The 10,518-nt window shown below is 47.2% G+C and overlaps 1 protein-coding gene across 1 annotated transcript in view; it reads left to right on the forward strand.

Annotated features, from left to right (window-relative positions):
• The window catches only part of DNAH9 (dynein axonemal heavy chain 9), a 357,089-nt gene that overhangs the window by 111,882 nt on the left and 234,689 nt on the right, over positions 1 to 10,518 (forward strand). The window contains 2 exon segments of the mRNA XM_021694498.1: positions 471 to 627; positions 7,239 to 7,343. Of these exon segments, the coding sequence (XP_021550173.1) occupies positions 471 to 627; positions 7,239 to 7,343 (262 nt within the window).

Consider the following 10,518-nt stretch of genomic DNA (forward strand, 5'->3'; position numbering starts at 1 on the left):
TTCGTGAGGCTCCACCTTCATGAGCTAATCACCTCCCAAAGGCCCTGCCTCCCAATACCAGTCTCTGGGGGTTAGGATTTCAACACATGAACTGGGAGCTGGAGCGCACAGATAGTCAGAATGTAGCATGGACACGTGAGAATAGCTCTCCACTTAGGGCGTTTGGGCTGGAGGGATGGGAGAGATGGGCAGTGAAAATCAGGGGCAAGATCAGAAAGAGCCTGGCAGCGAGCCAGCCATGCCCTTGAGGGAGGGAAAATCAGGATCAGATGACCCTTCAGAGAGTTCTCCCCACAGCACCGTGGGGTACAGATGGGAGTGGGGGCTCTGGATTTCCTTTACAGAGAAGCTGTCGGGTCTCCTGTGGCCTGAAACCCAAGCTCTATCTCCCTAGGACGCAGCAGCGCCAGAGCCATTGGTCGGGCCACCCGGGGCCCTGGCAATGACCTACGTGCTCCTGTGTTTGACAGATGCTACATCACCCTCACCCAGTCTCTGCACCTGACCATGAGTGGAGCCCCAGCAGGACCTGCAGGCACAGGCAAGACAGAGACCACCAAGGACCTGGGCCGAGCACTGGGCATCATGGTGTATGTGTTCAACTGCTCAGAGCAGATGGACTACAAGGTATGCCTCACCTGGAGCCTGGGGGGCGGGGGGCGGGGTGGGGACTAGGAACTGGGTGGCAGCCTACATTGGGGTCCAGGTTCATTCACGCCCACCTGGCCCAGCTCAGAGGTCCAGACACGGAGGTGTCTGCTGGCTCCATCCCAGGAGACCTGAGGATCTCTGATCCCTGGAACTTGTTTACCTCCCTGTAAGCCGTTTGAGCTTCATTTTGAGATCTTTGTCACCTGTATAAAGGAGAGGCTGAGCATCTATCCAAAGGCTTACATTCACTGTTTGACCTAGAACCACAGAAAGGCTCACAAGTGGCTCCCATGAAAGCCTTACATAAAGGTCAAATTTGTGCTTCTCTGGAAAAGTGGGCATTTCCTCAGTATTTCTACAAGGGCAAAATATTTTACAAGGGCAGGTGTGGCTTCTGAAGGCAGACTAGATTAACTTCCTCTCCTAACAAATGATGCCCACGAAGGTCAAGTGCAAGGCCAATGTTCTTCACTCAGGTGCTCATCATTTTTGGTTTTTAAATGTATTCCAGGTCCTGTGACATAGAGAAAAGCCAAGAGAAACAAGAGGCCCATAGGTCACTTCTTAGTTAGCATATTCTGCTAGATGTCATATAGATTCTTTTTTTTTTAAGTGTAATGAAATTGTCTCACTTTCTCATTATTTTAATTTTGTTTTATTGTATTATTTTGGTAAACTATCTTAAGTTCTTTTTGAAACAGGATGGCATGTAAATAAATTTAGAGTGGGGGAAAAATAAAACCATAGCATTAAGTAGATTAAATATTTATATGTATAAATCATGATATATGGGGTACAAAATAAATTTAATTTAAAAATAATTTTAGAGACTGTGAGCTAACATATAGAACTCTAAATGAGATTCATCTGCTGTAAGTTTAAAATTTCTCTTGTACAGAAAATTTTGCTGTGCAAAGAGTTGCAGAAACCTAAAGCACCATGTTTGCTCATAGCAAGCAAACAAAATGAGGATTCAGATGCCAAACAGCTGTCCTCCTCATATTCTACACAGTCTAAATTTTATCATGGTTGATTTTATTGATGAGCACATTAAAGTACTATTTCTCTAAGAAAAAAAAAATAGGGCACCTGGGTGGCTCACTCAGTTAAGCATCTGACTCTTGATTTCAGCTCAGGTTGTGATCTCAGGGTCGTGGGATCAAGCCATGAGTCGGGCTCCATGGTGGGTGTGGAGACTGCTTAAGATTCTCTCTCTCCCTCTCCCTCTGGCCCCCCGCCCCCCATGGAGCATGTGTGCGTACGTGTGTGCTCTCTCTAAAAAAAAATGTTTTTAAGTAGTATTTCTCTTTAAGTCAGGCTAAAAGAAGGATGTGTTTTTTTCCTATAAACTCAATCTTTAAGGATTAGGTTTCTAGATTTTCCTATAATTGAGCAAAAGGCAGCATTGCTGAATAAGTATATTCTCCCCAGGGGGACATTCCAGAGGACACACTCATTTAGATGTAGAAGACCTGGTGTATTGATTGAAGAAAATCAGCAGGATTTCTTCAAGTTTATGCTTGGCATGCCAAACAGGAATAAATGAATTGGCCCCATGGTGAGGAGGTCACCAAGGCTATCTTCTCCAATTCTTTCAAAACTTCCTACTGAACCCTGCTACGCCACCAATTCATCTGAGGGTACAGGATGAGAAGAGGGGTCTGTCCGTAGTTTGTCTGGACTGTGTGAAGCTTTGGTTGAGTCTATGAAGACACAGATCAGAGCAAGAATTATAGGGATAACTATAGGAAAACACACCAAAAGGATGGTGGTCTCTTCCGAGGCACCAAGTATCCTGTGTAAACAACATCCTCACTGAGCTGTTTGCAAACCTCCTCTTCCCTTTGCTGTCTGGCTGTTTAGAATTATTTTCATCACAAAACACTCTCCAGCAATCAAGTTAATTTATTTAGTATCACCATTGCTCAGCATGTGTGTGCATCATGAAAGGATGGATGAATGGTTGGGTGGGTGGGTGCATGGATGGATGGATATATGATACAGATAAATACACATAGGTTGATGGATAGATGACAGAGAGATGAGAGAGAGATGATAGGATGATAGATAAATGATGGATAGATACAGAGACAGACAAAAGTATAACCCAGTCTATCTGGATAGATGAGAGATATATGAAATAATTAGGGGAGATACCAAATAGCATGTAGAATGTGTGTTCTACAGATTCTAATCCCTGGAATACTTCAGAGATGGGAAGAGCACAGAGTACGCTGGTCATGAACATCCTGGAGGATGTGAGACCCAAGGCTGTGTAAGGTTTGGGTGAGTGCCAAACAGGGCATGCGCCATTTTAACACTGCCTAACCCATTAAAATGTCAGCTTCAAAGACATGACCAAGTTCCCTGTGCATCATCATCCTTTCCCTACTCCTCACTCTGAGCTATCCTCACAGGGATTGGCTGGGATGAGGAAAGGACGGAGTGAGGGTCAGGAAGAGCTGTCCCACACTTCACCAGGCATCATTCTGATGAGTCATTCACGACACTCACAACAACTTGTTTCTGTATCCCCAGAGAACAAGCTAGCAATAAATATGGAACCGTGGCCGAGTGCATGAGAGCAGACTAGGGGACAGATTATAGGAGATAGGGGTTCCACAAGGAGGGGAGGGACACAAAGCCATGAAGAGAACATGCCCCAGAAGTGGTGGCCATTCACGAAGATCCTGTGGGCTTCAGGACTCAAGTGGGAGCATGACGAAAATGGGTGGCCTCTGAGGAAGACTCCTTGGGTAGCCAGACGAATGGAGGCAGGAGGGGACTGGAAGGAGGGCAAATTTTTGCAAAGAATGTCGCAGTTATTCAAACAGGAGGGGGTGAGCCACCAGACACTGGGGTAGTATAAATGGAAAAGAAAACATGAGAGACTTTAACAAACGGAATGATACCTGGTGAATGTGGGGAGGGCTGGGTGGTGAAACTGGGGGAGGGTAAAGAGGAGAGATGGGCTGTAGTCAGGGACCCTCACAATGCCTTCTGCCTCCGTGATCCCACAAGAGGCATCGGGTATTGGGGCGGACACAGAACAATGTGGAGACTTGGGGAAAAGGCAAAGTTATGGCTCCCCTCTATTAATTCTGGTTGGAAAAACCATAAGCCTAGTCAGTTCCTCTGGAAATCATTGCAGTTTTGGTGCTAAGGTGTTCTTTATGTCATAGCAACCGTACTGTCCCCCTTGACCTCAATTCAGAGATGCTATTGCTGAAGTAGCAAATGGTTTTGAACCTGAAAGACCTGGGATTCTTTTGGACCTCTCTGCAGCATCAACGTTATAGAACACGCATTCCTTCCTGAGAGACCCTACTCTCTCGGTCTCTGAAACATTATATTCCACAATAACTCTCTGATCCTGCCATCTGGGTCTCCTTCTCAGATCCTCTTTTATAACTTCACATTTTATCTGGGCCCTGATGACTCCAGAATCTACCTTCCAGCCTCACCCAAGAGCGAAGTCTTCCCAACTAGAAGGAAGGGCATTTGGATACCCTCATGTTTGGTTAACACTCTCTTCTTAGACATTTCCTGCTGACCGCCCCCATCTTCCCCCAGCCAGTTTCCCCATGCCATGCATGCTAAGGTTCTCATTTTCCCCTGTGGCCCAGGGTGGAAATCTTAGACATCCTGATTTTTTACGTCTTTCCTTCCATAGTTGCAATCAGTCACTAGTGTTGATTCGTCCTTCAGCAGGTCTTTCAAAGCTCCCAGACCATTGGCCCTATTCTTACTGCCCTCATCCTAGCCCAGAAATTTGGTGTCTTGTGCTAGGTGACACCACAATCAGGCTAATAGTACCTTATACTACTGTGGTGGCATCAAAAAATATGGTGATGTGGGGTCTCGGGCTGCGCTCAGGCCCTTGGGGTAAAGTGTGGGGGTGACCAGTATCCACCTATGGAAACTTTACCCCCCCCCCCTTTTCTTTTGGTCTTCTCTATTGGATTTCCACTTGATGAAAGGGATCCACAGCTTTAAAAGCTCTCAGAACCACTGTTCATCTGCAAAAGCATGGACTTTTGATTCCCAAACTGCCACATAAGTAATTGTAAGATTTGATAGGTTGTTAAATATAGTAATATATAGAATGTATATTACTATATATGCATATCAGGTGTTATACATACAGATGTACATACTCATGAATACATTAATAGTAATATCCACCTATAGGATGCAACACCTGGGATTTATGTCACCACGTCCATAGAGAGACCATCTATGGCTACTCAATCCAAAATAGCCACATCATTGTAGGACTCCCATGAGACTTGTCATTATCTGACCTTTTCTTCTTTTTGTGTCATTGTTTTCTCCCCTAGAATGTACGCCCCTTGAAGATTGTGGCTTTGTCTCCCTGTTCACAGCTGATTCCTCATGACCTAGGACAGTCCCTGACCCATAGTACATGCTCAGAAAGTATTTTTTGCATGAATAGAGGAATCCATTAATTCAGGGAGCTTAATGAAAGGTGGGGCTTATCCTTCCGTCCTTTTCACAGGCTAGCTTATGGGATGTTAGATTGGTTCCCCTAAAATGTTGCTTTAATCTTGCTTTCCTCTGCTCCAAACCTCCATGGACCTCCACGGTCCCTTCAGATAATTCAAGGCTTTTCATAAGCATGACCTCCTTTTGTGATTGAACTTTCCAGCCCAAACGACACCTTTATTTTTCCCTGGACATACTATGATTTTGCTCATCCTGTGCCCATAATATTTACTGCTCCCAGAAAGCCCTTACCCGTTTCCCTATCCCCTTCCACTCTGCCTACACACATACTAATCAGCCAGCATTCCCACGGTGTATTCTGAAGATAGCATACAGTTCTGTGAGATACCAGCACCCCAGATCTTCTGACTTCCCTTCCTGTGTTCTGTCCACTACGCGGAAGTTCGCCAGCGTGCATCCTGAGAAAACCAGGAGCCCCATGAGGGAAGCAAAAAATCCTGGCCCTAAAACATTGACTGAATTTCATGGGCAGGTCCTCCCCTTAAAAATTCTAATATATGTCATAAATTAGCAAAAGAGGGTTCTAGAATGTGGTGTTTCCTAAACTCGATTGACCCAAACGCCTCTCTTCAAGGAGCATCTCCTGGATTTGGCATCCCATGAAATAAACTTTGGGAAATGCTGTCCTAATACTGTCTGAAGTTCAGCTCTTTGGCAACACTGATCACTAGCGAATGCTTCGATTCACCCCTCTCTCAACGCCATGACAGCTGTCTTTTACTGTATCCGTTGGAACCACTGCTCCTGTGGCGATTTACCTGTGCTGTCCATATGCCTTCTCTCCACAGCCTAACTCGAAGCTCTTAGAGGGACCAAGCCCTTCTGTGTCTAGAGCATGAGCTGTGCACAAGAGCTGATGGTCAGCAAACACTCATTACAGAAGCAAATGAGACTTTTCCACTTTCCCAGTGCTTTAGCAAAGTCACCCAGCCAATGGCCTTGAGAGTGTCCCCCCATAACCTCCCCCTTTGTATGACTCCATGGTTTACTGATTCACACTGAATGCCCAGACAGTTTTTATTTTTAGGACAGATATGCCATCTTCTCTTTGAAATTCTTTTCTTGCTCTCCTTTGAAAATATTTACCTGTCATTCACTTTCTACGGATCTTGTCACTTTCCCCATCCATCTCCAGCTTCCTAGCACTCTGGGAGGGCTGGGTGTTTGGGCCCAAATCTAAAGACACAGACATAAACTTGTTTACCGGCACATGCCAAAGGCTGAGTGGATGGCTTTTTTTTTTTTTTTTTGTCTGTATAGTGCAAAAAAAAACCCAAAAAAACAAAAAACAAAATTTTATTCATTTCCTGGGTTTTTGGTTTTTTTTTTTAAGATTTTATTTATTTATTTGAGAGAGAGAGAATGAGAGACAGAGAGCACGAGAGGGAAGAGGGCAGAGGGAGAAGCAGACCCCCCACCGAGCAGGGAGCCCGATGTGGGACTCAATGCCGGGACTCCAGGATCATGACCTGAGCCGAAGGCAGTCGCTTAACCAACTGGGCCACCCAGGCGCCCATTTCCTGGGATTTTGAAAGCTACAGAATCAACAGTAATGCAAGCCCGATGACATTTTATTTATTTTTATTTTTTTATTTTTTATTTATTTTATTTATTTTATTTTAAAGATTTTATTTATTTTTTTGATAGAGAGAGACACAGCGAGAGAGGGAACACAAGCAGGGGGAGTGGGAGAAGGAGAAGCAGGCTTCCCGCAGAGCAGGGAGCCTGATGTGGGGCTCGATCCCAGGACCCTGGGATCATGACCTGAGCCGAAGGCAGACGCTTAACCGACTGAGCCACTCAGGCACCCCAGCCCGATAACATTTTAAAGGGATTTTGGTCCAAGTGTCTTGAAAAGGTTCTGTTTGACCCCGTGACTTACGTTGGCACCCATGGCCATCAAAAATGTAATTGCCCTTGAAATTTTAATAGGAGTTTTTTGAACCAGTGGTCTTTAGGGGACTGGAAATACCTCTCACAAACAGGATGGGAACTGACTTAGATGCATGATGATGAGCCCGGCATTGAGAGTAATTTAATCTTTGTACGTTTCATTGCAGTCTTGCGGCAACATCTACAAAGGCCTCGCTCAGACCGGTGCCTGGGGCTGTTTTGATGAGTTTAACCGAATCTCGGTAGAGGTCTTGTCGGTGGTGGCCGTGCAGGTATGGGGGCCGGAATTTGGTGGGGGCCTCGTGGTCTTCTTGCCAAGCACTGTGGAAGGCTGTGTATCCTCTTGCTGTCAACCTCTGCTCATCCACTTCCGTGTCCCCTTCCCCACTTGGACTCCATGCCCCTCCCTCTGCCCTCTAAACTTGGCCCTGGTGCAGGATATGGGCATCCTGTGGGTCCCTACCAAGGTGAATCCATTTACTGGCCATGGGACCCCCATTTCCTCCTCTGTGACAGGTCCCACATGCTTCCTGGGGGCAAGGAGAGAATCAAACCTGATGGGAGAGCCCAGCTCCTTGGAAAGGCCATGGACTTTGGAAATGTCTTCCTTGTTGTAACTGAATCTGGGAAAGTTGTCTACCTCCCTTGGTCCAGTTCACCTCATTGTATATAAAGCGAGGCTCACGGGGTGAATGTTGCCGAAGGAAGGAAGTCACGTTTGGGTCACATCTACGTGGCCACTTGTGTCTCAGCCCATCCAGAAAGCATCTCCTCCATGAAGCACCCACAGCACAGTGAGTGCTATGCTCAGGACTAGGGGGAAGCATCCCCGCTTGAATAGGACATGATCCCTAACTTCACAAAACAACGTTCGTTCTCGAGACGGGCATGAGCACCCTTCAGTGCTCTAGAAGCGACTTGATTCCTGACTCACAGGATGGGACACCACTGCCGTGATGTGTTGCGCCTTCTTCAGGGGCAGCAGGAGGCCTCTGGAATTTGCTGGAGGGGAAATGGCCCTCTGCTTGGCAGTGGTTTTAAGGAGGGGCTGAGCGGCGGGAAAATCAGTGGCCGCAGTGAAGTCACTGGTCTCTCATGAGGGTCCGGATTGGAGCCGCAGCCTCAGCGGGAGCCCCCCAGCCTTCCCTCAGGGCCCCCCAGTCACCCCAGCAAAGTGCAGCCTTTGCCAGCACCTGCTCTGTCCTCCTTCCAATAAACTGGGTGCCCCTCTTTCCCACTGGGACCTTGTGGTTTCAGGGCCCCCCAGTGCTACCAGCTCAACAAGGCAGCGTAAGGGTCTACGCAGTGAAGGAAGCCATGTGGTGATGGCGCTTGGGACACTGGCATCACTGGCCTCCCAGTTTGTGCCTGCGCTCCATGCGGCCCAACCATATAATGTTCCTCCTGCCCTTTGTCTTTATTTCCAGAGCAACATGTATACAGGACAAAAAAAAGAAAAACAGAGCTAGGAAGGACTCTTTGGTCCCCCTGGGCCTTGGTTTAATTCCTTCAGGCCCAAACAAAGGGTCAAGGCAAAAGCTTAGCTTGACTGACATGTTTCTGGGGGCAAGGGCAGTGGGAGGGGAGGTGGGGGTTGTGCAGACAAAGGGTGGTCCGTGGTGGGGAAGCTGGCAGAAGCAGCATCCTCCTCCCCCTCCTGCTGGCCTGTGCGTCCTGACAGGACCCCCCCCCCCCAGCATGCTGTCCCCATGCCACATACTGTCCCCGTCCACGCAGGCTGGAACAGGAGCGGAGCTCACACCATCCGCTGATTCCATGGCTCACCTTCATCTCCAACTGGGAGCCGTAAGTGGTCGGGGGGTTCTGTGGGGTCCCTGCCCTTCACCCTCCCCTCCAAGGTAGTCAGGCTTTCCATCTCTTGCACTGGCCAGCCAGTTGCTGCCATTCAGGGATTCTTGCCCGGACTGTCTCTTGGTGAAGCTCTTGCAAGTTGCAAAACTGTGCAGCTCTTCTCTCGTTCCCCGTGGTGATATATGGTTTTCCCTTTCCTTCGGATTGATTCGGTAGGAGTTGGTGGCAGCAGTTAGTCAAATAGCTGGCCAGAACACTCTCTTAGACTGAAAACCCTCAACTAGCTTGGTTCATGAGTGCTGACTCTCTGCATGTCATTGCTGTTCACATTGGTGGCTCAAAATCAGCTGTGATGGGAGTATTTTTCACAATGGAAACTGGCAAATCCTACAAATCAGGGGCATTTTGTTTTCCTGGCGAGCTGGGTCTTAAACATTTACCAGCACGCCTCTGCCTTGCCAGAATATATGTCAGTGTTGCCAGATTTTGTAAATTTTAAAGAGAAGCTGGAAGTCCAGATTTTTATTTAAAAAAAAAAAAATCTCCAGGTTTCTGAAAGTTGGCAACTCATTCAATTAAAAAAAAAAAATGAGTTAGACCAAAACACAGGGTGCTAGTTGCATTCACCTCTGTGTGGTCACTTCAGAACTTAGAAGAACCAGGGTTAACGCCCCCTTTCAGCTCTGTGTGAATTTGGGGATAGAGGATGTGGAATAACACGAATAAAATAGAGCTTTCTCGGAGCACTAATTCTGGGCCTACGAGGGTTCTGAGAGTCGGGAGAGAAGCTTAAGCTCTTCACAGCCATGAATGTCTGGATTGATAACCATAATTATATAGTGTACCTGGGATTTTTCTCCTTCCTCCACTGCAGACACCTGGCAGCTCATGGAACACCCATCTTTTTTACTTCCTTGCCCATCATCCTCTGTTAGTTCTACCTACTGTAATGTCCACCTCTTTCATCTCTGCTGGTAGGAGTTTCTGCATCCCCTCTTCTGGCTGCTGGCCCCAGATCGCAGAGGGCCTTTCTCGTCCTCACCAGCCAGGTTGTGCTGCTGTGACTGTCCTCCCTGATATCCAGGACCACTTAGCCTGAATAGTTACCCCCCTCCATGGTGCCCCAGTGCAATGGGGTTGCCAAAGGGCCATCTCATGGTGTCCCTCCAAGGAGCCCTGGGGAAGAGCCAACAGGAAGCAGTGAGAGCCAGACCAGAGTCAGTGTAGAGCTCATCTTGGGCTCCAGAGATTTGGGGAGCAATCCTACATGCAGTTGGGATCTTAAACAGGTTCTTGTAGGGTGGGGTAAACCAGGCAAGGAGGTGGGGAAGTGCTTATGTGTATTGGTCATGTCTGAAACCACACAGCCAGTGCTCAACTGTGGTTCTGCCACCTTCCAGCTGGGTGGCTTTTAGCAAGTCCACGTCTCAAGTCCCACATCCGTAAAGAGGGTTAATAATAGTACCTACTAGATGCAGTTGTAATAATTATTTATAAATGAGTTAATATGTGTAAAGCACTTAAAGCCCTACAGATAGTAGGCATGCGATAAATATTAGTCTCTGTGATACAGCTGATGGGGGTAACAGTGTTGATGATGGTGATGACCATGATGATGGTGGTGGTGATGATGGT

This window comes from Neomonachus schauinslandi, chromosome 15 (genome assembly GCF_002201575.2).
Source record: "Neomonachus schauinslandi chromosome 15, ASM220157v2, whole genome shotgun sequence".
NCBI classification, from domain to species: Eukaryota; Metazoa; Chordata; class Mammalia; order Carnivora; family Phocidae; genus Neomonachus; species Neomonachus schauinslandi.